The sequence below is a fragment of the Triturus cristatus genome, chromosome 1_2 (assembly GCF_964204655.1).
Source record: "Triturus cristatus chromosome 1_2, aTriCri1.1, whole genome shotgun sequence".
Taxonomy (NCBI): domain Eukaryota; kingdom Metazoa; phylum Chordata; class Amphibia; order Caudata; family Salamandridae; genus Triturus; species Triturus cristatus.
In genome coordinates this window covers 370858352-370885999 of record NC_140580.1, presented here as the reverse complement: position 1 = coordinate 370885999, position 27648 = coordinate 370858352, and the positions used below count along the sequence as shown (strand labels likewise).

Below are 27648 nucleotides of genomic sequence, written 5' to 3'. Positions count from 1 at the left end.
GCTAAGGACATGTTTATAGAGGCAGTCCTTGCCTGAGTTATCACCCCACGCGTAGACAAAAAAATATGAGGCAGCTCCTTCAGACCCACTCTTTATCAGCAGTTAATTTCCACCGGATTCCATCGTTGCAACTACTGCTTGTAAGAGAGCTAACAGCCAGTCTACTGGGCACACTCCACCTCCTGAAAAGGAGAGTAAGCGTATTGCCAATTCACAAGCCCTTCTGGCCCGCTATGATGGAGACCATTGGGAGGAGATGGAGAAACTCTTACAGTACCTCCCAGAGGAGCACTGCAAAAGGGGTCAACAAATTGTAAAGAGTCTGGCAATTACCAACAATTCCATCCGATGTGCACTAGATGCGGCGAATATAGCTGCTAGGGGTATTAATACCAGTGTGCTTCTTATACGACATGCATGTTTTGGGTGTTCTGGGTTCAAACCAGAGGTCTAGCAGGCAGTACTTAATATGCCTTTGAAAAGGAACACATTTTTAGACACTACCCATAAAAAAATGAAAAAAGACACTGACTCAGCTAAGGCCCTGGGAGCTTTACAAACAACAACTCCTAAAAGGTCTTTTAGTTGCACAGGCTACAGGGGTGCATTTAAATCCACCACTACAGACGTCTCCAGTTCCCAAGAAAACCAAGGTAAGTCTGCCTACACTAAGGGCTATTTTAAGGTTCCTTCATTGGCGGGAACAACAAGGGAAGGAGCAGGGGTGCCTCCGCACACGGAGCAACACTCACTGTAAAGCAGTGAATACCCAATCCTTCCACTGACCACTCCACACCTGTCGGGGGTAAACTACATTTTTTTTCCCCCCAGTCTGGGAGTCCATCACCACAGGCCAATGAGTACTAGCTATTATCCAAAATGGCTATTGTCCGGAGCTCATTGCCATGCCACCCAATATCCCAGGATCATTTAACACTTCTCCAACAACAAGTCAATACCCTTCTTCTCAAAGAGGTTATATAATGTGTCCTACATCAAAAACAAGGATCAGGGATATATTCTCTATACTTTCTCATTCCTAAAAAGGACGGGTCACTGTGACCAGTCTTGGATCTGAGACCTCTCAACCACTACATCCTATCTAAACATATCAATATGGTGACCCTACGGGATGTTATTCCACTTCTCCAACAGGTCGACTTTATGGGAACACTGGACCTAAAGGATGACTATTTCCATATACCAGTACACCCTGCCCTCCGCAAATACCTCAGATTTGTCATAGCAGGACAACATTATCTATACAAAGTTCTTCCGTTTGGGGGACCACTGTACCTTGAGTTTTCACAAAATGTTTAGCAATGGTCACAGAACATCAACGAAGAAAAAAGTTAGTATTACCATACCTGGACGATTGGCTTATTAAAGCCAGTACCCTCCTACAGCGCCAACAGTACACTCAATTGACAGTGGATCTATTTCACAGACTAGGGTTTACTCTAAATGTCCCTAAGTCTCATCTTCAACCTCTCCAAATTCAATATTACTTAGGAGCAACTCTCAAAACACAGTTAGGATTAGCTTATCCCAATCCCACTCAAGTTCTGAACTTTCAGGTAACTCTACCACAGTTCCAACCAAACAAAACTCTCACAGCACGGACTGTGATGCTTCTGCTAGGAATAATGGCCTCTTGCATTGCCTTAGTTCTCCACAGGAGGTTACACATGCATTCCCTACAGCAATGGCTAGCCCACCAGTGATCTCAATAATAGGGTCACCCTGAAGATCTAGTGTTGATAGACTGCTGCACTCACCGTTCTCTGCAATTGTGGAACACCAACAATTTTCTAAAGGGATGCCCTTTTATGGACACTGTCCCTCACCACAGATGCTTCAGAGACAAGCTAGGTTGCCTATCTTCAAAACCTCAAAGTACAAGGTCTGGGGGAGGCCAAACATCAGTCCCTACACATCAACTACTTGGAGCTTAAGGCGATCTTCCTAGCACTAAAGGCTTTCCTTCCTCACCTATCTCAAAAGTTTGTCCTAGTCTGGACAGACAATATGACAGCCATGTATTATCTACAAAAACAGGGGGGGGGTTCACAGTCATCTCAGCTGTCACAACTGTTTACGACCATATGGAACTGGGCTCTTCACCACCACATTCATTTCTTGGCGGAATATCTGCCAGGGACCAACAACGATATTGCAGACCTGCTCAGCAGGGTGCAGCAAAAGGCCCATGAGGAGGAACTCCCCCCACAAGTCCTCATTCCCTACTTTCAGATGTGGGGGTTTCCTCAAATAGACCTTTTAGCCATAGCCGAAAAAGCAAAATGCCCAAACTTCCCCTCCAGGTACCCACACCCAGTGTCCAAGGGCAACGCACCATGACTGAGTTGATCAGGGATATTTGCTTATGATTTTCCACCTATCGCTCTCATTCCGTATGTGGTTTGGAGACTCAGGCCAACATCTCTCACCATGATCTTTGTAGCTCCTACTTGGGTCCGTCAGCCCTGATCCAAAATACTACTAGATCTCTCAGTAGTTCCACATGAGAAGCTCCCCAGCAGGCCGACCTTCTCACTCAGAATCAAGGACAAATCAGACACCCAGACCCCAAAACTCTCACTCTAACAGTTTGGCTCCTGAGGTCATAGAGTTTGGCTATCTTATCAGAAGAATGTATGAACCTTCTCAAGCAAGCATGCAGACCCACAGCTAGAGCATGTTATTCTGCAAAATGGAAACGTTTTGTTTGCTACTGCTAGCACAAACAAATCGATCCTATAAAATCCTCGGTGCAAGAAATGATCTGCTACCTACTTTATTTGCAAAAGGCTAATTTAGCATACACTTCCATTAGGTTATACCTCGCTGTAATGACTGCCTATCTCCAAAATTGACAGCATCTCTCACTATTCAGTATCCCAGTCATTAAGGCGTTCATAGAAGGTCTTAAAAGAATCATTCCTTTTTCGGGTTTCTCCAGCACTCTCTTCTAACCTTAACATTGGTCTGACCAGACTCATGGGTCCCCCTTTTGAGTCTCTTCACTCATGCCCCCATCAATTTTTTTCATGGAAAGTGGCATTCTTAGTTGCCATTACCTCACTCAGGCGTGTTCGTGAGCTCCAGGCTTTAACCTTAGAAGAACCATTCTTCCAAATACATAAAGACAAGCTGGTTCTTCGTACCAATCCTAAAACTCCTACCTAAAATAGTCTCACAGTTTCACCTCAATCCATTGAGCTCCCAATTTTTTTCACTCACCCTGATTCCATTGCAGAAAGAGCTCTTCATACCCTAGATGAGAAAAGAGCACTCATGCTGATAGAACTAGATGTTTCAGGAAAACAAAGCACCTTTTTGTACCATTTCTCCACCTCATAAAGGCAACCCAATTTCCAAATCAGACATAGCAAGATGGATGGCCAAATATATTCAAACTTGCTACATTAAGGCCAAAAGACCTTTATCTGTTACTCTCCGAGCACATTCCACTCATAAAAAGGGAGCCACTATGGCCTTTCTAGGAAATATTCCATAGCTGACATTTGTAAGGCAGCTACATGGTCTACACCACACACATTTACCAAGCACTACTGTGTGGATGTTTTAGCACACCAACAAACCTGTGAAGGTCAGTAAGTGCTACGCACTCTTTTTCAAACTACTTCAGCTCCCACAGGCTTGCTATCACTTCTTAGAAGGGACTACTTTACAGTCTATGCAGAGCATGTGTATCTACAGCCACACAAGCCATGGAACGGATTATGTTAGTTACTCTGTAAGCGTCTGTTTGTAGCACGTAGGGCTGTAGAGTCACATGCACCCTCCCTCCTTTCCGGACGCCTGGGGCTGTTGTTACATTACATACTTGTGTGATACACTTACATTTAGCATTGACATCCCTTTTCTTGCACATTTCTTACACTCCTTTCTCAACCGCCTGCGGGAAAACATTCTAACAAAGGAGTTAATGTCCATGCACATCACCAAGAGGAGTCGCCGCTCAAAACCTCTTCGAAAAAAACCAACTTGCTCAACTCCAGACCCAACACTAGGTGGGGGGAGTATGCATAGCATGTGGATCTACAGCACTACATACCAACAACAAATGCTTACACGGTAAGTAACATAATACTTTTGCCTTTTAGCAATGTTTTTGGTAAGCAGCTTTCAGGAACAATAACATTTTTAAAAAACCATCACAAAACAGAACAAAAATTGCCAAAAGGTTGGCGGCCAAAACCAGACCTATTTTCTTTGCCGATGCTTGTTAACTGCTGTATTACGAATGTAGAATATTGAGTCCTAATTTGGAGAGTAAATCAGCACATCGCAATGCACAGTCATGCGTTTACATATCAGAGATTTGTAATGCAATCAAAGAGATTATTTTTAGCTTTTATCACTGTTAAATAAACCAATTTGGCTATCCTGAGTGTGCATCAAGCTTCTCGAATCTAATGTTATGATTTCTATATAATCCGTGCATCTGTGCCAAAACACCCACAGACACGCACCACAATTACCTGTAAATAAATACTAGTATCAGTCTGCAACAGAGGATTAAATTGATAAAACAAAGATTGGGAAAATCTTGGTCTGTGGAAGTGAAAGCATGCGTCTTGGCTGAACAGTGTTCAGGATTAATGATGTAGATAGGGAGGTTGTCATGTAAGGTGGGGGTGAGGAGTATAAACAAGATGAGAACAAGTCGAATGAAGGGCTTACTTTGGGAGGTGATGAAAGCAGGTGGTTACATTGTGAATTCATGTAGTTGAGTAGTAAGGGCTAGTGAGGAGAGTTGATAGCGGAAGGTGAAAGCTGGGAGTCTCTTCAACGGGGTCCTGTCCCTAATGGTTTACACTGTGAGGAGCTATTATTTAAAGATATAGGTGCACTCGCCCAGTGGTGGCTGGTAAACTTTGAAAGCGATGGGGCATAAATTCCTGTCTTGAGTTTAACAGAGCGAGGAAAGCAAGCAAACCTAAGCTCCTCTAGAAGGGTTATTGAAGGGAGTGTTCCATCCCCCCTTCAAAACCTGCATAATGCTGAAATATGGTTACAAATGGCATATTGATACCACTATTTCCACATAAATCGATTTAAAATCCAAAGATTCTGAAGAGACATTAAGGAAATATTACAATACTTTCATGGTTTGACAGTGAAGCCCTGCCCTCCTTAGGACTGTAGTTCACCATTTCTAAGGAAACTTCCTAAAAAATGGTAACAAGGCCTTGTGCTTTCAGCACAGTTCTCTATGTATTAGATTTCTGAAGATTATCCAGGCATCACTGTCATGTTTGATCACAACTTACCTTCTATTGCTGAAAATGTGATCAAATGAGAACACGTGCCTCTACGTAATATTTAGTAGAAGCTTAGCTGAGCCAATGCTCTGGCTTGGCTCGAAGAGCCTGTGCACAGCCATGAAACTGTTTGGCATGTAAATCGTGCAAGAAACATCATATAGCAATATGATCTGTGTACTACAAAGACTATCCTTTGAAGTGAGCCTAATTTAAAGGCAAAATGTAGTATAAGCTTTGGCCCTGTAACCCCACTTTTATAGATCACTTCTGAACTGAGGACTCTGCCAAGATAAAGAGCTGTAGAGCTGTCAGGAGGAGTACTTCCCCTTGGCTGTGTTGCTTTGTTGGGTTGGCCTGCAGTTACGGCTTCTGTCTGTGAGCAGAGAAAGAACTGGACTTTGCTTTCTGGAGTCCTACTTTCCAATTTCTCCAAGGGTTTGTGTGTGCTTGCCTCCTGTTGGAAGTCTGAGGACCATCAAAGACTTCATGTGCAGCTCCCCTGAACTCATCTGCTAGGCGTGTAGCACTGCTTTCACAAACATTTGCTTTTTCCTCAAGTCAATGGTGTGTAATCAAAGTGACCAAAACTGGAACTGTCCGGGAATGAATCTCCTTGTAACCCCACCAGTCTGAGGAGATCCATCTTGCGATATCCCTGCTTGTGTCCAACTTTCAGTAAAGTTATGGGTTTATACCCTGTACAGCTCACTCTGTAAGCCATCTTAATACTTCCAGTTCTTGGAGAATTAAACTATTTCATTTGATGGCACTAGGGCCTAGATCTCTCTTCTACTTGCAGCCCCCAACCTTAGTCCTCGCTACCATCTGCTATAAACTATCCAAGTTGGGAAAATAAAGCACTGTTAACAACAACCTTTTTTTTTTTTACACAGAGCTTCACACCATACTTTCGCAGTCTGTAAGAGCTGCAAATATCAAAGGTCACTATTACCCAATTTAACAGTACTTCATTTACCGACCTCGGGAGGAAGGAAGGAATGCTGATTTAACTCTGCCAGGATTGGAAATCATGATATTTACTGTACAGTCAGAGTTAGTGTTGACTCACTGGCCCATCTTGCTCGCCAACACTTGCAACACTCAACTCACCACGATCAGCAGAGCAGTGCAAAGCGGGACAGTCGGTCTTTCAAGCACTGTAAAATTAAGCACTGTAAACTGGAGTGAGTCCATCAGTCCATCACAACCGATTCTAGTCCTTGTTCTTCCACGTACTGACTGCGAGTGCAGATAGAGCTGCAACTCTTCTCACTGCGCATGTGCACATGAGCAGTGAAAGAAGTTGCACTGTAAACAATCATAAAAGTGTTTGGCAGCTTGCAAAAATGGTGCAGAGGATGCAACCAAATCACAACACCATTTACTATCAGTGCTTTAAAAGGAAAAATAGAAGTGCTGGTGCTCACTGTCCAGAGATGGATCTGAGATGGGTCAGTAAATAAAGAAATATTTAACAAAGCAAAAAAAAAAAAGAAGCGCATAGGCGCTTTTAAAGCAGAACGTGCTAGCAGCAATATGATGCCTGGTTCTGGGCTAAAAAGAGGCATGAGGAGGCAGCAATAGAGAGTGGCGTGTAGGATGAGACCGCAATGTGGAGCTGTTGAGTGGGAGATGCAGCAGTTGCAACTGAGCAAGAGGCAGCAGTGAGAAGCGGGCGGGTGGGAGGAGGCAGCAGTGAGAAGCAGGTAGGTGAGAGGGGTCAGCAGTGAGAAGCATGCAGGTGGGAGGGGTCAGCAGTGAGAAGCGGGCGGGTGGGAGGGGGCAGCAGTGAGAAGCGGGCGGGTGGGAGGGGTCAGCAGTGAGAAGCGGGTGGGTGGGGGGGCAGCAATGAGAAGTGGGTGGGTGGGAGGGGGCAGCAATGAGAAGTGGGTGGGTGGGAGGGGGCAGCAATGAGAAGTGGGTGGGTGGGTGGGAGGGGGCAGCCTTGAGAGGTGGGACGGTGGGAAGGTGCAGCAGTGAGAGGAGGGAGGGGGCAGAAGTGAGAGGTGGACGGGTGGGAGAGGGCAGAAGTGAGAGATGGGCGGATGGGAGGGGGCAGCAGTGAGAGGAGAGCGGGTGGGAGGGGGCAGCATTGAGAGGCAGTGGTAGGGAGGCGGCAGCAGTGAGAGGCGGGAGGATGGGAGGGGGCAGTAGTGAAAGGCAGGAGGGGCAGCAGTGAGAGGCGGCAGCGTGGGAGGGGCAGCAGTGAGAGACGGCAGGGTGGGAGGAGCCTCATCGAGAGGCAGACAGGCAGGGGGGGGGGGGGGGGGGGCAGCAGTGGGAAGCACTGGAGGCGAAGTGGCCTAGAGGCTACATCTGCAAACTATCAAGAACCAGGATTGCATCCCAACAAATGACCCTGTGCAAAAAAATAAAACTGTTATGCAGACTGTATCTAATGTGAAATGCTGGTATGTCCTTGGGCAAGGTTTGCGATTTGTACAACTCCCTAAAATAAAATGTGGATTCTGCTGGTCACCCACACTAAATTACATCCTCCAAGAATTAAGGACAGAGGTTTAATCTTTGATGTCAGAAAGAGAAACCATAGTAGTGGCTGAATTGCACGGTGTAAATGGAAAATCTGGATCAATCCCTGCTTGAGCAAATTGTGCGATCCTAGGCAAATGTCTTATTTGACAGAGCCTGCTTTTTGTTCATTATCACTTGGGCAAATCCTCAAGTTCAGGATGTGAATGCTACAAAAAATACATGTTTGATTTAATAGTCTATTAAACTGTTCCATTTATAATAAGAATCTAAGAAACATTTAGGCTATACCTTACAACTGATTTGCCTTTTGCTTCATTAATAGCATTGTTATCATGGCTGGGGCAGGAATGTTTTTCAGTTCAGGTTTTAAAACACTCAATTTCAATAAATACTTTTCAGATTCTAATGTGATGTGAGTTGCATGATTTACAAGCCAAATAGTTTCAGGGCTAGGTTCATGCAAGATTCTTAGAGCCAGTGCCAGCCCTTGGCTCAATACTGGCTTGGTTCTTCCTGTTAATTTGTTGGCTTGCACACATCTAGCATCAGTGAGAAGCAGGTGGGAGGGCGTAGCAATGGGGGAGCAGGTGGCAAGGGGCCGAAAAGTGGAAGGGGCAGGGGGTAGAGGAAAGCAACACTCGAAGGAAAAGCACACAAGTGATGAGGCAACTCGGGGAAGCACTGGAGGCCGAGCGCAGCATGGAGGAGGCAGGGAGAAGCCCACGGGTAAGAGAAGAAAATGGATCATGAGGGGGGGGAGCAGAAGTTCACAAGGGAGACAGCTGGAAATCATATGCAAGCGCTGAACCACCTAACCAAAAAGGAAACAAAGTAGAGCCCAAAAGTAAGCAGTTGAAGGGCAAAAGCAGAGACACTATGCTTCAGACAAGGGATCAACCCAAGAAGAGGAAAGAAAGCCAACACAAGCTAATAAATAAAAAGCAAACAAATGAGAGGGACCAAAATGCCAACAAATGTTAAGCAATAGATGGGCTTTAAGACCACTGTAAGTTCACAATAGATAATTTTCAACCAATCAGAAAGCTTTTGCTGACATAAAAACAACTTCATGGGCTAATAGCGACCCAATGGCTGAAGGTCTTGCAGGGGTGCTGGCGTGACAGGAAGGAAATGGAAGTCAGGGGTGGTGCCCACTTCCTTGTTCGCCTCCCCTCCATATCCCTACCAATTAGTTCCATGTCAGTGTCTGAGACTGCAAATGCACACATCCATTAAGTGCCTGAATAGACGCTGAACCAGGTGTTCATATCAAAGGTCGCAGAGCTATATTGGACACAGATGCATATGGAACAGCAGTGCCCACTGAAGGGAAATCACACAAAGGGCTTATTTAGGTTTCGGTATCATGAGTTTAGGATGGTCTCATATCATCAATGTAGCAAGGAGCAATGGTCAAGATACGAAAGGAGTGGGGTCAGTGAGCTGATACACGAAAGGCAGAGGATAAACAGACAGGCAAGTATTCCACGACAAGAGAAAGTGAAGATTATGGACCATGAGGGTAGAACTAAAATGCCAATTCACAAATGTATAACGATTCTAATAGGAGGTGAACGAGTTGAGAACTGTGACAAGTAGCTTGTGATATGTGTGTGCAGTTCTTCTCTCTTCCATTAAACGTAAACTTCCAAAGGAGAATAGGGGTTACAACATCCAACGTTGTAAGTTGAGAAACAGCTTTTATGATTTAAGAACTGGCAAAATAAAAATGGGGGTATGTTGAATGGGGAGATGAGGAGGTCGTGGCGACTAAGGGGTCACGCATTGCGAGCTCCTTCAAAACTGTAAATCTACAGAATTTTTTAAAAGAGACAATATTACAAGAAGGAGAAAAATATCATTTGTGTAAAAACACCTCACCATTTTGTCTCTGAGATGTTGGGTGGCCTCAGTCAACATTACCTAGTGGGAACAAATAGTCTTAGCAAATCTACACCGAGAAGGATTAGATTTAAATGTGGGATTACCACTTCAGGATAGAAATATCGTTCAGAAATATGCTTAATAAATAAATAACACCTAGATGACTTGTAACTAATACACTGCTGTAGATTCCACAATGTGATTAAAATGGTTTGCTTTGGCAGCACCATAACGTGACATTTTCGAGAAATAGGTTTGCTTACCGAGTATAATCAAAGTACTCCTTGTGCTGATTACGATAAAATACGGAGAATTTAAGCATCCGGCCTGCAATTGCTTCTGCTTTTTCCATCAACTGCGTTAGATGCACTTTAGAGTAATCTGTTAAACAAAACATAGGAACAAATAGTTAGGTTAATTAAACATTTACGCATTTAATAAGAAAACCGCTGGAGCATATTTAAGATGTTTACTTCTGAGACATTCTAGTATGAATGTTAGATTTTTGCTGACTATTTCCTCAAGGGTAAAATGGGCATTTGAGAGTTTAAGGATAACAACAAAAAAAATTCCCCTCATTGTCAGGGGGCACCGAGTTTTTTTTCTCTCAGTCGGATACCAGCATTTGGCTTGTGCATCATGTAAGCATAGCAATGGTAAAAAAAATGCTACCGTCATATTCGTACGTCCTTGTCTGGCGTTTATGAAGTAAAGCTCTCTTTTCAAATGGCACAGCTTGCCACCTTTCCAAAAGCACAATGCCCGATTCGGCTGAAGAGAGAATCAGCATGCGAGTCTTAATTAACATGGCACTGTGCACATTTTTACCATTCGTTCAACGAGCACTGTTGGTTTTCATTCACCGCTGTGCTGCGCCAATGTTTGTAAATCTGAGCCAAGAAGTTGAAATACAGAAGAGGCACATTTTCAAGATGTCTACTAAGATAAATTTACATACAATTAACCTAATTGGAGCTTATCTACATAGTCAGCCCTGAATTTTAAATCCCAACGACCTTGATTAGATGTGACTGCATATTCATATAGAAACATTAATGCCTTTTGTATGAAAGTGGTTTATTCGTGAGGGTGGTGGGTCCTACCTGGGTGCGAGCTATTGCTGACCTTTCGTGAGAAAATCTACTCTCACCCTGGGTTTCGTTCGGAGAAAATGCATGTTTCTGCTTGGCAGAGTAAAACAACAACATTAAAGGCAAGTGACATAGATAAAACTCCCAAATAAATGTAGCGAAAATGAATTAATGATTAAAATCATTACAAACCGACAAAAAATGGTGCAGGTATCAAGAATTATGAAATTTTAAGAAATGACAAAAAACTTACACAGAAATGAACGGAAACCTTAAAGTCAACATTATCCTCACGGGTAGATAGAATGGGACCTAGGAATCTTTGTTGCTGTCCACAATGGAGTGAGAGTTGGATAAGTTATGCCAGTTTGTCCCAATCAACAGTTTTACCTTCTTACTTGAAGTACAAGTTACTTACCTTCGGTAACGATGTATCTGGTAGAGACGATTCTAGCCGCAGATTCCTTAACGTAGAATTATCCCCAGGCATGAGACTAGATCCGGAAAATCTTTTGCCACAGCATCTCTGTGCGCCGGGGCGGTACCACGCGACCCCGCCCGAGGTCACATAAGTCCCAACCCGGCGCGCTGATGTCAGTTTTCATTCAGAGAACTTTTCCGCGCCACAACGCAGAGCCATCACAAACAAAACTGTGAGAGTATGGGTAGTGTGCAAAAAATCTGTGAAACAAAAAGGGAAGAAGCAAATGGTGAGGAACAGCACCATTATGGACAGTGCCAAGCACTGCATTACTGAAAGTCATGGAAAGGAAGGAGCAGAACACGGCTCTGAGAAGCAACCCTGCAAAGCGAAGGCGATATCCCGCTGGAGACAGAAAAACATGTGAAAAATGTCGGGGCAGAAAACAGAAAGTCTGCAACCACAATCTAGAACAGTGAAGGGCAACAAGGCCAGAACAGATGAGGAACGACAAATCACCCCAACACAACACCAGCAAGGAGTGTCGTATCCCCTGTAAAAAGCTAAGGGCTGAGGCACAGCCAAGAGACCCCAACCCAAAGGAGTCAGAAACCCCAAGCAACGAAACAAAAGGGGGAAAATATGAGTAGGCCCCACACTGGAAGCACCAGGGTGCAGGGATACAACAGAATATATGAACGTACCGACCAATTACCAGAAAGGAAGGAGTGGAACAAGTAAACAGAACAAAGCATCCCGCCAGGGAGGAAGAGAAAGAGAGCACCCGCAGAAGACAAATGCTACCCGGAGGGAGGCGAGTGCAGAAGACCAAGCTGAAGAGTACTCGCAGAACGGGGATGAAGGGCGAGCCGTGAAGGAATCTGCAGCTAGAATCGTCTCTTCCAGATACATCGTTACCGAAGGTAAGTAACTTGTACATCTGATAGAGACTACTAGCCGCAGATTCCTTAACGTAGAATAGATACCACAGCCATACCCAGAGGGGAGGAGGGGTGCGAGAGAACCTCACCAGCTTGGAAGAACACAGGGCCCCAACAGGGGATGTGTTATGGGGACAGGAAGGATGGCCCAGTCCCCTCCAAGCAGAAGTAAGCAAGAACAAGGAGAAGGGAAGGCCAGGACACCACAAGCCTACCCGAGGAGCAAAGGGCGTCCGCTTGAAAACCCGGAGGGACAATCAGCACCCAGCGAGTACCAAAGGAAGAAAAGAACCACCCGCAAATCCAAGGAGAAGAGGAGGAACGGAGGCAGAGCCCACCCCAGGAGAACACACACAGCAAAAGGGACAGCTGAACGAGTGTCCGTCCCGAGGCAGGGAGCAAGGCAGGAACGGCTCCACAGCCGATAAGCGCAGACGTGAGAAGGAAGACACAGACGCGCAAGCTCCAGCAAAGCAAGGGACAGGAGCACACGATTACACGCCGAGGCCCTCAGATGTGGACCAGAACTACCAGGCGTGCGCAGCAGACAGCTGGCAAATGCTATGAAGTAGCGTGTCCATAACAAGCCGAGCGCAAGACGAAAGCAGAGGCAAGGGAACCCCAGAACAAGCCCTAGAGAAGGACCACCCCAGTAGCACCACCCGGCCCTCGAAGAGAAGTGGGACCGGCCAGAAGATAAAGAGACACATGTAGTACAGACCAAAAGCCGACAACCGGAACGCAGGAGAGCACCAGGAATAACCTAGCCCCCTTGGCTAGGCCCAGGCCGAAACGGCGGATAACAAGGTGTCAACACCAAGACAACGCCGCAAATGGCATGACAAATGTCGGTCTGGCGATCCAGAGGCTGAAGAGGGAAGGCAAAACGCCCAGGATCAGATATCCTGCAGGAACAAAGAGCAAAACGGACGACAGGCAAACCCTGGAGAAGAAGGATAGAAACACCATCGGATACTGAGAGGGACAGAACCTGGAGCAGCGCAAGCTGCGCTAAGGCAGAAGAAAAAGAGAGAGAGACCGAACCAAGCGGTATACAGTGACGCCAGGAAAACACGAGGAACTCGAGAAGGTATGCACACCCGTCCAGTTTAAGACAGAGCTATAAAACCGATTCACTGTTAATCATTCCAATAGGGAGTGGATCAAAATGAATCCTGTTTTGGGTCCATTTACCGGCGGCCATCTTTAAACTTTCAAGGTCTAGTGTTTCCAGCCGCACCTGTTTCCTATCAAGCATGCCTACTTGCACTTTAAAAAGACCGGGCTCTGTCAAACCGCAATTAGGTTCCGACCAGCCACCAGAAGGTACTTCATTTGGTGATCGCGATCCTTCCAGCATGTAAGTAGGACAATGGCATGTCCTTAAAAAAGCCAAAGAGACCAGGCTTGTTTGTTTAAAAACCACCCTGGCGTTAAAACCTTGTTTTTCCTTCTGTTCTTTTAAAATACCCACAGTGTCTATTTAAAGGCGCCCTACACCGCTCGTGTGAGCTCATGGAGCGATAACGATTAAATTCTAAAGTATGTATTATTATGGCACGTCCTTTTGAGAGCATGAATACCATTTTTTTTTTAAAAGACACACCATGAGATCACAGTTTAAAAAGGACAAGTGCACAGACTTTTGCCAAACATCTCCCATTTTTTCCAAGGCTCGTCATGGGAGTATAAATGCGAGTGCTCGTTTGCTGTGAACATTAATCTGTAACCTTTTGGGGCACCATAGGAGTGTACAAATATTTCCTTTATATATGAATGTATTGTAACATAAGATGTATCTTGCTAGGAGATACATATGTATGATAGAATGTTGAGTAAATGTGTTACTGGGCACAAGAAATCACAAGGAGTGTTCTTTCAGATGATTTATGAGTAGAGGATATTTACCAAATGGTACCATTACTTAACAACAGAGTTGCACAAGAGAAATATATCACAAAAAAGCTTAAAACTTTCCACGTGATGGTAATGTGAATAGATAAAGATAAATGATGAAAGCCATGATTTATCCAAAATATTTTTCTTTTCAGGTTCTTAAGATATACAAGTGGTATATTTTTCTACTCCCATAACAGGGAACAAAAGACAGTGTTTGTGACTATCAGGCATATGTACATTTATTCTATCACCCATTGAGGTGTAACAGGGATAATTTTTTTGGTCCTGAGGAAGAAAGCCAAGGGGATGGCTTCTGAAACATGTCGACCTTGTAGGAGGTGACTCATTATAGTACGCCATCTACACCTCCCCACTTTTACTATTCTCAGCCAGGAAAGAAAGTATTTTCGTTCCACTAGCCAGAGAATTTTTAACCATCTCACATTTTCTTTTCACGATCCCACGCACTACACGTACTCACCAATCACTGAATAAAGTGCTCCTGCGTCTACGTAAGTCGTAGCACGCCCCGTCCCGTAGAGGGGCGGGAAGACCCCAATAATGAAGCATGACACTGAATCAGGTTTCAGTGTGTGAGGGGTATTTTACAATTTTTTTAAACTTTGCCCTTCCCACAAATTGAGATAAGGAGCTCTGATCCTTTTGCACCATTTTTCACGTATGACTAAACACTTCAAATAAAAATAGCAGCACACACATGGGTGCATATATATTCACTTAATACATGGTAGAATCCCTATGTTGGATAACAGTATCAAGAGGAGGACGATTCTACCTTTTTCCTCTTCACTCCCACCTTTGATTTTTTGATTATAGCTATACAATAGCCAACAAGTACCCCACCTACGGTATGACTCTTCCCAAAACAAAACAGGGAAACTCCTCTTAGGGAAACCCGCAGCAGAGGTCAAGAACATAAAAGACCTGTGGAAAACACCACAGGCGGCTTACCAATAAGCCAAAAAATACACAGAGAGTCCAATCTGAGGACCTATACTGCTTCACTAACAGTCAAAAATCACTCACCACAAAGCTGAAGGGCTGAACCAGCAGCCAAAAGAAGAGAGGGGCCAACTTAAGGACCCTGAAGGCATTTCAAGCCACACACAGCACACAGACGGGCCATCCGAACCACAAGGCCCCAAAGAGAAAGGTGGGATAAACTCCTCCCATAAGATACCCAAGGACTGACAAGCCGAAGCTTACGGAGGGGGACGGAGCCATGAAAGGAGTCGCTGAATAGCGGAGTCCGCGTGGGTGTGAAATAACAGAATCACATCAAAAGGCAGGTCAACAAGACGCTCCCAAACATTCTCCGCTAAGACGCCATCCTGCAACCAAGCATGGCGGCGGAGGGCCACATAGCTCGCCAAAGACGGGCGAGAGAATCAGAGACGTCCAAGGCCGAACGGAGAATGAATGTAGCTGACTCCCGACCATCCCACACATGGTGCCGCAGATCAGCGCGGGTACCCTTTTGGGAGGTGCGAGACAGAAGGGACTCCGCGGAATCCCACAGGTCAGATGTGGCCCTGGTCAACACACAAAGTGTGTTGAGCGTGAGCGCGCACAGAGCAGCACTAGTGCAGGCGAAAATGTTACGCCCCCAGGAGTCCAACCACCGTGCCTCCTGTGACGGCGGGAGCAGCACCGAAGGCAAGGAAGGAAAAGCAGCCTGCAGGACAGGGCCCTGGGCACATGGGTGGGAAAAAAGGCAGACTGGATCGTGCGGGGCAGGACGGTGGTGGTGAAGGAGCGGCTGAGGCATCGGATCCCCAGTAGCAGGAAGCCCCAAGGCCCCTAGAAGAGAGTTGTGGAGCGAAGCTTCAAATGGGAAAAGCGGCTCCCCTCCACCAGAGCCCTGGTGGAGAACCTCCAACAAGTGGTCCATTGGGAGTGGAGCAACCAGGTTGCCCATTTGCAAAATGCCTGTGGCCGTGGTGATGCAAAAACTAAAGGAAATGATGGACGGAGTGTTGAACATTGCAAGCACTCACCCCCAGTCAACCGATCTGGGTTTAAACCATCACCGTTCTTTAGCCCACTCTGCCACCCCAGTTCAGACATGGCCATATGCAAATCAGTCTGACCCTGTGCCTCATGGGATCAGTCCAGCCCGAACTGCCAAGCCATGTCTTCCCTGGACCGGAAACAAGCTTCCTAGGACCGGTTTCTGGCATTTCAGCCGTCTTCAACCAGGCTTGCTTGAATCCAGTGGCAAAGTGAGCAAGGGACTCACATCTGAGCATACCCTGCCGTCAGGCCCACAACCGTCCAGTTCTTATAGGACCTACCGATTTTTACCAGAAAGTAGCAGAAAACCTTGATCATTGAAGCCTCCTCTTGATCTTCCCAGCAGCTGGCAACCCTATGTGATGTCTGAACTCTGTTCTTACTCTGGTTAGCAGGAGACCAGGTTCTGAGAATAGACTTTTGGGACAAGAATGCTGAAATCAGTCACTGAATAGTACTTTCCCAGGTATTCAAAGGTTCTGTCCTGCAGAACATGGTTTGCTCTTCTCTGCTGCATCAGCATTCTGATTCCAAGGTGGTGGGAGCCATACGTTATAGGACTAAACCAGCAGGAGTCGTGTGCAGATGCCATGAGAGTATCCATGGACTGTGAGATCTGGGATATCAACAGCTGCACAAATCCCTTGATTTGCCACCAGACCACCCTTTTGAAGGATTTCCTGGAAATCTTGCCTGTCCTCTTTCAGCAACTTGTCAGTGAAACTGAGTAGTGAATATCATAGAGTTCTGTCATACCTCCCCAATAAAGCAGAGGCGCTGACCATTTTCATAAAAGATGCGGAGGTGTTGCACATCTTTTTAACCAGAGAATCCTTTTGTTTGCTATCTTTATCCGGAGGTACTGTAGAAGATGATGCCCCTGGATGTTTGTTTCTAGCAGCAGCAACAATTAAAGAGTCAGGTGGTGGATCTTACCAGAGGAAGAGAGGGTCCTTGCCAGGTGCCTTGTACTTTTCCAGAATACATGATGGCACAGCACCTACAGACCCTGGAGTAGAAATTGTGTGAATGCTGGATCTAACAGACCTGGAACAAGGGGTAATAGAGGTCTGGACACTTCTCTGTGATGAAGAGTTTCAAATATCACTGTGGCAGACGTGACCGGGACAGCTATATCAATATTGAGTTTCTCTGCCCTTCTGACTTAAACATCATTGAAAGTGATGAGGTCATCCACAGGCAAAATTCTAGCCAGAGGAGAATCCGATAACGTTGGTGAGTAATCTCTCACTCAACAAGAAGTGATGGAGGACCATGAAGGGGACCTGTGTATGTCTCGAGAAAAATGAGATGGTCGAGATCTTGACTGTGCACATCTGTGGGGGGTCCTAGACCTTACTCTGTGCCTTCGTGGGGGCCTTAACTGTGATCTTTTCTTCTGTGGAGATTGAGATCTTTGTGGAGATCTTGCTGGAGGCAATGATGATGGAGCCTCAGAAGATAAACCACAAGGAGGAATACTTCTCAGCGGGGGTATATGCTTTGAGCTCCTTGATTGAGAATACGTCTAGGAATAGTCCGAAGCTGGACTCTGAGGTAAACACACCAAGGTTTCGCACTCTGCAACCAACGTGGAGAGAAATTGATGGCTTGTGTAGGAGATTTCTCTGGGGTCTAAGATTTATGGTCCTTTGATGAGGGTTGCAAAATCCTGACGTCGGAAGAGGAGGATGGACTTTTTGGTGTCGATCTCCTTGCTCCTGACATTAATCTGCTTGCTCTAGACGTCGATCTTCTTCCTCTCAACGTCGATCGAAACTTGTCTGGATGCGAGTGCTTCAACGCTGACGAGCGTCTCAATGTCGACGAGTGTCTTGCCATCATATGCGTCATCTCTGATGCCAGTGTCGACTTTGACATGCACCAAGTGCCTTGATGCTGAACCTGGCTTCGATGGTTGCTTCAACGTCTATCTTCTTTACAACCGAGAGAGTCCACGGTGCCATTGTCGTCGACAGCTTTGACGTCGGTGAATGCTGCATCGTCGTTGACTTTCTCTGGGTCAACAGGGCTGTCACCAGTCTTCCTGATGGTGATACCTCTGTCGTTGGACGCTTTGACGTTGATGGGTGCTTCACAGGCTCTTTCGACGTTGACTGTGATGCCAACGGTGAGGAAATAGGAATCTGCTTCAACGGTGATCTCCTACCTCTGAACGGCAAAGGAGAAGAGCGCTTCTGATGTGGGTTTTCCTTTCTCCCGCTGTGCGCATGCTTCTCACGTGAGGACGGTGCTTTGGAAGGGGCATGAGACCCCTCCCCAAGGCCACTTGAAGATGCTTTTTCTCTCTTCTGAAAGACATGTAGACGAATCTTCTCTCTGTCCTTCAAAGTTCTTTCGGACAATCTCTGACAGTAATAGAATGTGTCTGGTGGATGAGAGGCAGGTGAGCATGAGACAGACAGACAGACAGACACACACACACACACACACACAGTGTTGGTCAGATTTTGCCATCTTTTTGCTACATGAAGGGCATCTGTTGAAAAGGGATGGCATTTTGTGACTGAAAACATTATTTCCAGTCAGAAAAATGGTTACTTTGAACCTTCTTGGGAAGACAAATTATGATCAATTTGAAGAGAAAAACCTGACAAAGATGTCAAAAGTTGAGTGTAGGAGAGTAGGGTCTGCTTTCTATGTTCACCCCCACTTTTTGCTTTTGCTTCACTGGTTTTCGACTTAGATGTGGCTGTGGGCCTGCCAATCAGACCCACAGCCCAGCTGTTCTCTCTCTAAATTGATACTATGTACTTTAGGTGCATAACCCAATTGGTTAGGATCACCTTATTGGCCCCTGTATAGTGTACCTTAGGTACCCAGGGCATAGGTGTACCCTAGGCCTGCCAGGGGCTGCAGCATGTATTGTGCCACCCCTGGCCTGGCCTTCCATTATGACGCAACTGGCTGATCACTCAGCTGGGGCAAGGTCGTGTAATCACCCCTTGCTTAGGTGTAGTATTCCTATACCTACCTTATCTATAGACACATGTGTACCTATCAGCCACTCCTATGGCAGGCCTTAACAATCCTGGAGGCAGAGTGCTTGGTAACATGTGAGATGGTGCTCTAGCATGTGCTGAGCCTGTCTGCAGCTTTCGGAACCATGTCCTTATAGCTGTTCTATGATATAGCCTACCATATACTCTTAAAGTACCTTATAATCTTAAACGGTTATGGTAACTATGGTTTGGTTTTATCAAAACATGTCGTGTAAGGTGTCTAACACTTTGGAATAATACCCCCATACCATTTCTGGCGATGAGGATATTATTCCTCCCTTCTAGAGGGAGAAGACATGTTGAAACCTACTTACCCGGTTAAAGTTAACCAGAGCCCCAGCATCACAAAATGGATGCTGCTGCCACAGACACAGGTATGACCTCCTGCTGCTGGGAGTCCTTCCAGCGAGGGAGGCTTGGACAATAGGTTTCCTGCCTTGGGAGGTGCTAGCACCACCCCAGACAGGCCTTAGTGTATTGGGGCAGGGAGGGATGAAAGAAACTAGACACTGCCTGGGGCACACAAGGTGTCCCATGCATAGTCCAGTTCAAACCGGCGCTGGGGCACTCCAGCCCCAGCTCTGGCGCGAAACTGGACAAAGGAAAGGGGGTGTAACCACTCCCCTTCCTGGTCCCACCCATAGGAGGGACCTTGCAGGTAGCCCAGCCCACTAGCCCAGTATATCAGTAGGTAGCTGAGCCCTGCTAAATTAGATTATCCTGAATCTGCAACTTGAACAGAAACTCTGGACCTTCGACATTCGACCTCAGGAAGAAGACTAAAGAATCTCTCTTGTGGCCAAGGAGTGACCACCCTGGGCAACCAGGCACCATCCAGCGACCGCTGCTTGCTTTGCGACTGAATCCTGCTAGGGACGACTGCAGAGACTGACCAGCGCCGAGACTTCCAGACACCTCTGAACCAGATCCACCTCTACAGCAAAGCTGAGACCCGTGGAGGCGACGAGGGACCGGCGACTTGGGAAAAGTGGCTAGTAACTGACTAGCGCGACTTCTGAGGCTTCCTCGAGGCTGTGCTTGGGGAATTGAGAAGCCCCAATCCCGAGCACCATCTGCAAAGAAGATCAGCTCCCCACACTTCACGTGTTCTGCGTGGGGCCCTTCTGCACCTGAGTTGCTCGACGTGTTGTCCGGTTGCTGGCCCGTTGGCTAGTAGCCTCTGCGACGACGAACCTTTGTTTTCATCTTGCTGGTCCGGCTCCTCCAGACTGGCACCCGCTCCTCTGGGAAAGAGAAGCGAATATGCTACTTACCAGTATGCATCTGTTCTTGGCATGTAGGGCTGCTGACATTCATATCTGTGCATAGATCGCCGCCTAGTGTTGGGTCCGGATGATTGCACATCGTTGTCCTGGAAGAGTCTTCGAAGTATCACAAGATAGGTGGCTCCTCCCCTGGACTACAGTGCGCATGGGCATCCTCTCCATCCTCAGATTGTTTTTCGCCATTGTGGCAGTGATGGAGTAGATACAGTGAGTGATGATCATGATACTGGTAAGTAGCATATTCGGTTCGAGGCATGTGGGCTGCTGAATTCATATCTGTGCATAGATTACATAGCAGTCCCTCCATTAGCGGCAGCCGCCCGTGCCAGCTGCAGCAGTCTGAAAAAGGGTCTTGAGAACAGCCTGTCCTACAGCTGCCTGCTGTTTTGAATGCACATCTACACAGTAGTGTTTAGTAAATGTATGTATAGTGGACCATGTGGCTGCTCTACATATTTCCTCTAAAGGAATGTTCCCTAGGAAAGCCATGGACGCCCCTAACTTTCGTGTTGAGTGGGCTCTGGGAGGAATCGTTAATGTGCGTTTAGCTTTTTCATAGCAAATTTGAATACATTTAACGATCCATCTGGCTATCCCTGCTTTGGAAATGGCGTTGCCCTTGTGTTGTGGAGAAAAGGCAACGAACAGTTGTTTTGTTTTCCTAAAATCCTGTGTCCTGTCTATATAGTACATGAGGGCCCTCTTTACATCTAGTGTATGGAGCATTCTCTCTGCGACATTTTCTGGATTTGGAAATCAAACAGGCAGTTCAATAGTCTGATTCATGTGGAACTGCGATATCACTTTAGGCATGAATGTGGGGTTGGTACGTAGTACGACCCTGTTTGCGTGAACCTGTATGAATGGCTCTTGAATGGTTAGTGCCTGGAGTTCACGAACTCTTCTCAACGAAGTGATTACCACTAAGAAAGCTACTTTCCAGGGGAGGAATTGAATCTCACATGAATGTAGAGGTTCCAATTGTGGACCCATCAATCTGGTGAGGACCACATTCAGGTTCCACACCGGTGCCGGTGGGTGTGTCGGAGGGATCCCTCGTTTGAGTCCCTCTAAGAAGGCTTTGATGGCAGGCACTCTGAATAAAGAGAGGTGCTGCCTGTTTTGAAGATAGGCCGCTATTGCGGTTAGATGTATACGGATGGAGCTGTATGCCAGATTGCATCGGTATAAGTGTAACAGGTAACAGATGATGTCCTGAATGGATGCATCCAGCGGGTTAATGTCATTGTGTTTACAGTAAATGACAAACCTTTTCAATTTAGCCGCATAGCAAGCTCTGGTTGTGGGTCTCCTGGCCTCCTTGATGATATTCATACATTCTGGAGGCAGGTTGAGGTAGCCAAACTCTAAGACTTCAGGAGCCAGATCGCCAGGTTCAACTGTTGCGGATCTGGGTGCTGAATTTCGCCATGGTTCTGCGTTAAAAGTTTGGGTGTTAGCCGCAGTCTTTGAGGCGGCACCACGGAAAGTTCTAGTAATGTGGTGTACCATGGCTGGCGTGCCCACATTGGAGCAACCAGGATGAGTGTCATTGAGTGTTGGCGTAGTTTGCGTGCCACTAGCGGTATTAATGGCGCTGGGGGAAAAGCGTACGCAAATCTGCCTGACCAGTTCATCCATATCGCATTGCCCTGCGACTGTGGATGCGGAAACCTGGCGGCAAAGCTTTGGCATTTTGCGTTTTCCCTTGTGGCGAATAGGTCTATCTCTGGATGACCCCACTGCTGGAAGTACGGTTGGAGTACTGATGGATGTAGCTCCCACTCGTGCATTTGGTGGCTGTGTCTGCTGAGCAGATCCGCCATCTGGTTGTCTTTGCCCGGGAGGTGTTCCGCCATGAGGAACATGTTCCTTTGAATGGCCCACTTCCACATGCTCTGAGCCAGATGAGACAACTGAGGAGAATGTGTTCCTCCCTGCTTCTGTCTGTAGTACATGGCAGTCATGTTGTCCGTCCGGATCAACACGACTTTGTTGCACAAGTGTACTTTGAATGCCTTTATTGCCAGGAAGATAGCCATCTATTCCAGAAGGTTGATGTGCATCTTCTTTTGCTGTGTAGTCCATAGTCCCTGCACTGTGTAATTGAGTACATGAGCTCCCCATCTCTGGAGAGACGCGTCCGCCGTCAGTATTATTTGTGGAACAGGCTCTTGGAACGGTCGGCCCTTGGAAAGGTTTTGTGGATTCCAACAATGCAGAGAGTTGTATGCCCGACCGCTCACCAACACTAGGTCTTTCAACTGTCCTTGAGTCTGATTCCATTGACGTGCCAAGCACTCCTGAAGCGGGCGCATATGTAGTCTCGCGTGCGGGACTATGAAGATGCAGGAGGCCATCATGCCTATCAACTGCATGAACACTCGCGCCGGAAGGGAGTGTTGAGGTTTGAACTTTTTTATCAGCAGTTGCATGCTGTTGATTCTCGCTAAATTTGGCTGAGCTTTGGCAGCCAGAGTGTCTATGGTCGCGCCCAGGTACTGCCGTACGTGGGCGGGTTGAAGATGTGACTTTGGATAATTTAGTGAGAATCCCAGACTGTGAAGAAGGTGAATGGTGTGGGATATGTGGCTGGCACACTGCTGGGCTGACTTTGCCTGAACAAGCCAGTCGTCCAGGTAAGGGAAGACGTGAATGTGCTGTCTCCTTAAGTGGGCAGCCACTGTTGCTAGGCACTTGGTAAAGACTCTGGGCGCCGTTGTTACTCCGAAAGGAAGTACTTTTAACTGATAATGCTGATCCTGAAGAGTGAACCTGAGACATTGTTTGTGTGATGGGTGTATGGGTATGTGGAAATACGCATCCTTCAAATCTAGTGTTGCTAGGAAGTCTCCCTGACTGAGTAATGGCAGAACCTGCAGGAGGGTGAGCATATGAAAATGCTCTGACAGAATGTATTGGTTGAGTGGTCTGAGGTCCAGTATAGGTCGTAGAGACCCGTCCTTTTTTGGGATTAAGAAGTACAGAGAGTACACCCCTGACCCCCGCTGTTCCATAGGCACGAGCTCTATGGCTCCTTTTTGCAGCATACTTAGTACTTCTTGCTGCAATAATGTCAAGTGCTCTGCGGACATAGGACGGTGTCTTGGTGGTACGTTGGGTGGATTGGATGTTAATTCCAGACAATAACCGTACTGGACAATTTCTCTGACCCACCTGTCTGTGGTGATGGATCTCCAGACCGGCAGGAACTGTTGGAGTCTCCCCCCGACCGGTTTATGTGGGCGGGGGGCAGTGACAAGACGTCACTGTTTGTTATTGGCGGAGGACCTGGTGGTGTTGTGTCCTCGTCCTCTGCCTTTGGTGCTGGATCCACGATATCCACCCCTATTGTTTTTATTATAGGTACTCTGGGTACTTCCTTTACTGTACTGCTGCTGGGACCCCTGACCTCTAGCTGCTCCTTTATTGCCGGGGCGACGAAAGGAGCCACTCCGAAACTGCTGCGACTGTAGAGCCCCCATAGATTTCGCAGTTTCAGTGTCCTTTTTAATCTTTTCCAGTGTAGTGTCAACCTCGGGGCCAAATAAAAAGTCTGGGTTGACTGGTTGATTCAAGATATTATTTTGAATCTCAGGTTTGAAGCCTGATATTCTCAGCCATGCGTGCCTCCTCAACATCACACTAGTATTGATGGCCCTTGCTGCAGTGTCAGCTGCATCTAGTGCGCATTTGATGGACGCATTTGTAATGAGTTGTCCCTCTCTGATGAGGAGCTCCGCTCCATCTTTGTATTCATCTGGTAGGTGTTCTAGCAGTGTTTTTAATGTATCGTAGTGTGACCTGTCGTATCTGGCCAGGAGTGCATGGGTGTTGGCAATGCGCCAGATGTTTGCGGCTTGTGCTGCTACCCTTTTGCCTGATGTTTCTAGCACTTTGGACTCCTTGTCTGGAGGAGGAGCATGACCTGTAGTCTGCGAGTTAGCTCTCTTGCGAGCATTCGAAACTACCATGGAGTCCAACGGCAATTGACCCTTAATGTACATTGGGTCTCCAGGTGCTGGTTTGTATTTTTTCTCTATCCTTGGGTTTAATACCCGTGCCCTGGTCGTTGCCTAAAAGATGTCCTTAGCATGTTTAAGAACTCCTTTGAACATTGGTAGAGTCTTGACCGTTCTTTCTGATGTGGAGAACGTGTCCACCAGGAAATCCTCCTCCACAGAGTCAGAATGGAGTTCCACTCCGTAATTGGCAGCTGCCCTTTCAATGAGGGCGTTAAAAGCAGCAGTATCTTCAGTGGGAGATGGTTTGACATTATAAAGATGAGTGTCAGGAGCATCTTGTGGGTCACCTTGGTCAGTAGGGTCTCCCCATGCTGGATCTTGGTCTTGCTGTTGGTTATCAGGGTCATTATCCATAGGATAAGTGGTATCATCTCCAATATAGCCCTGTCCTGCATCTGCCTCCGAGTGTGTAGGAGAAAAGGACGGTGGTTCCTGATGATAGGTTTGGAAAGTTTCTACAAGCACTGGCGTCGAACCTGATGCTAGTTTCCTTTTTAGTGGAATCTTGTATGAGTCCAAAGCCTATTCTGGAACAATTCTCCGCTTGCGGAACAACAGCCTACCAGTGTTGGCGTCGATAAACTGGTCCTGCGAGTCCTCGACATTGGTTCTTTCTCTGGACACCGTTCGTGGTTGCTCGACACTCCTCCTAAGTTCGAACATCTTCGGTGCCCCTGGTGGCGGCAATCCAAACTTGATCGGTGCCGGCGCCGAGTGAGCTTTTGCGACCTTGTGTGGTTCGGGACCCGTTTTTGGTTCGAGGGTTGCCCGTTCCCTGATGCGCTTTAGGGACTCCGACACCTGTTGCAATGTGAATGCAGACGGTGCTTTGGAACCGATAGGCTCTTTGGAGACAGGCCTCGACGCGGTCTCCGGTTTCTTCCCAGCCTTCGGGTGATCGATCCGAAGTTTGGGATCGATGCCCTGTTGAGCCGATATTTTGGCAGTCGCCACACTCTTCGGTGTTGACGTATTCGGATCGACCACCGTGACCTTGGTGGTTGGTGCCCCAACCTTCGGTGCCATAGGCCGTTGCGTCTTCTCGGGACCGAGGGCCTTCTTCTGTGTCTCGGTGCCGAAGCCCTTTTTTGGTTTCCCGGTACCGAAGTCCTTCTTTCTTTGGTCGGCTCCAATGTCCTTTTTCTGTGTCGACGGATTGGAGGGCTTCGATGCCTTCGATCCGACCTGAACCAGTTGCACTTTCAGTTTCGATTTGACCGGTGCTGGGTTTGGTTTCGCTTTCACTGAATCGAAACCAGTCTTTTTTGATATTGTCGGCTCTTTTGAAATGTTCGAAGCCGGGCCTTCGGGCGGTTGTAGAACGATCCGACTGATCTTGGGTAAGGCCCGCAGGCGATCCCTCGACCTGAGCCTTATCAAGACTGTCTCCTTCGGCCTCCGCATCGACGGATTGGCCTAGCTCCTCGCCCGAGCTATCTTCCTCGGCCCCAAGAGCCTCATCGGCGTCTCCTACCTCGTCGACGATGTCTCCGTCCTCGAAGATCACATCACCCTCGTCGTCAGATTGAGATTCATGCTCCGAAGCATGGCTCGAGTCTATCTCTTCGACGCTCTCGACCTCTTCATCCTCGGTGCTGAATATGTTAACCGGGTTAGGCGCCGATTATTTGGCCTCCAATCTAGCCGCCCGTCGATTCCAAGTGTCTTCTTTGACCGGAACCGGGCACAGGCCATACACTTTGACTCATCATGATCCGGTGATAAACATTTGTTACACACCGGATGGACATCGATGTGTGGATATTTCTCATGACATAAAGGACATCTCTTGAAGGGAGTCCTCGATTCCATTCTCGAACGTTGATCGCTGTTCGGACCGAAACTAGGTCCGAGAAGAGTGAATAAATCCGAGAACAAGTATAATAGTTTGTCGATACCGAACGCAAACAATACCGACGATACCTAAAGGCTTTTGGCCTTAAATAAAGTTTTCCTAACTTGAGCTAAGATAAGCACATCCGAACCCAATGGCGGAAAAAAACAATCTGAGGATGGAGAGGTTGCCCATGCGCACTGTAGTCCAGGGGAGGAGCCACCTTTCTCGTGATACTTCGAAGACTCTTCCAGGACAACAATGTGCAATCATCCGGACCCAACACTAAGCGGCGATCTATGCACAGATATGAATTCAGCAGCCCACATGCCTCGAACCACCCCAGACCTTCCTGGTCTGCACCAGAAGCAAGTCCTCCATTCTGCGGGGGTTCCGCTTGCCAATGCTTGTTGGGTCCTAGCTCGACATAGACGCCGCCGACACCAAGAGCCTTCGTGGGACACCTCACCTCCTGGTCCTGGTCGTCCTCGACGCCTCCTGGTACCCGTGGCTGCTGCGACAAGCTTCACCTCTTCACCTGCATCTTCACGACATCGCCTGGTTCCTTCCTGGTTCCTTCCTGGCTCCTGGCTGGGGACCTAGACTCTGTCCCTTCTGCTTGCAGGTATCCTTCCTTCTTGATTCCATCCTTGGGATCCACCGGACACTCTTCACTGACTGCCTGTCAGCAACTTTCCTTCAGGCATCCATAGGAGTCAACGACCAAATCCGACGCAAGTTCACACCTATGCACCCGCAGCCCGTGGGCTAGGTAACTTGAGTACTCCGGTGCTCACAAGGGTATTGACTATCCTAGGGTCTAGTTTCCAAGTCTCGACTTCCTAGTTACTCCAGAAGTGTCCTAAAACTCTTAATTTCTAATAACTACTATTTCTATCGACTTTTACGCATTACGCGTGAGTGTTTCCACTCTGCACCTGAATCCCGTGGGCCTCCCACTTCCAAACCTTTGGTAGTATAGTGTAGCCCCAGCGATTCCCTAGGCCTAGGCCTATCCTGTGTTCGTGACAGTGGTTCTTATACCACTTACTTAGTATATGGTTTGCGTGGACCCTAGGGCCTAACTGTATTACTTACCTGTGTGACTTAATGTATGCTTAAATAAGACTGTGTTGTACTTACCTCGAATCTCATAAAGAGTGCTGAGGGTTTGACTAGAATAAATACATTCTATTTTTATATATATCTGTTGTGGTGTCCTTTCATTTGGTATTCAAGGGATTACAAATGGTATAACAGCTGCTTCACATACCATACAGAGTTTAGACTAAGACTGCTCTTGTCCATGCTACCACTAGGATAGCTGGTCTATAAGGTTGACTTTACAACCAATCACCATAAGGGTTGTTTGGACTGATACAAGGTGTACACTAGAATTAGTGGCATCATATATCAGGCCAAC

At 47.0% G+C, this 27648-nt stretch overlaps 1 protein-coding gene across 3 annotated transcripts in view; it reads right to left on the bottom strand.

The window, feature by feature from the left end:
• The window catches only part of PHYHIPL (phytanoyl-CoA 2-hydroxylase interacting protein like), a 427793-nt gene that overhangs the window by 149595 nt on the left and 250550 nt on the right, over positions 1-27648 (bottom strand). For all 3 annotated transcript variants that reach the window (XM_085604812.1, XM_085604804.1, XM_085604821.1), the window contains exon 4: positions 9935-10052. In XM_085604812.1, coding sequence (XP_085460938.1) covers positions 9935-10052 — 118 coding nt within the window. The remainder of the gene's footprint in view (positions 1-9934; positions 10053-27648) is intronic.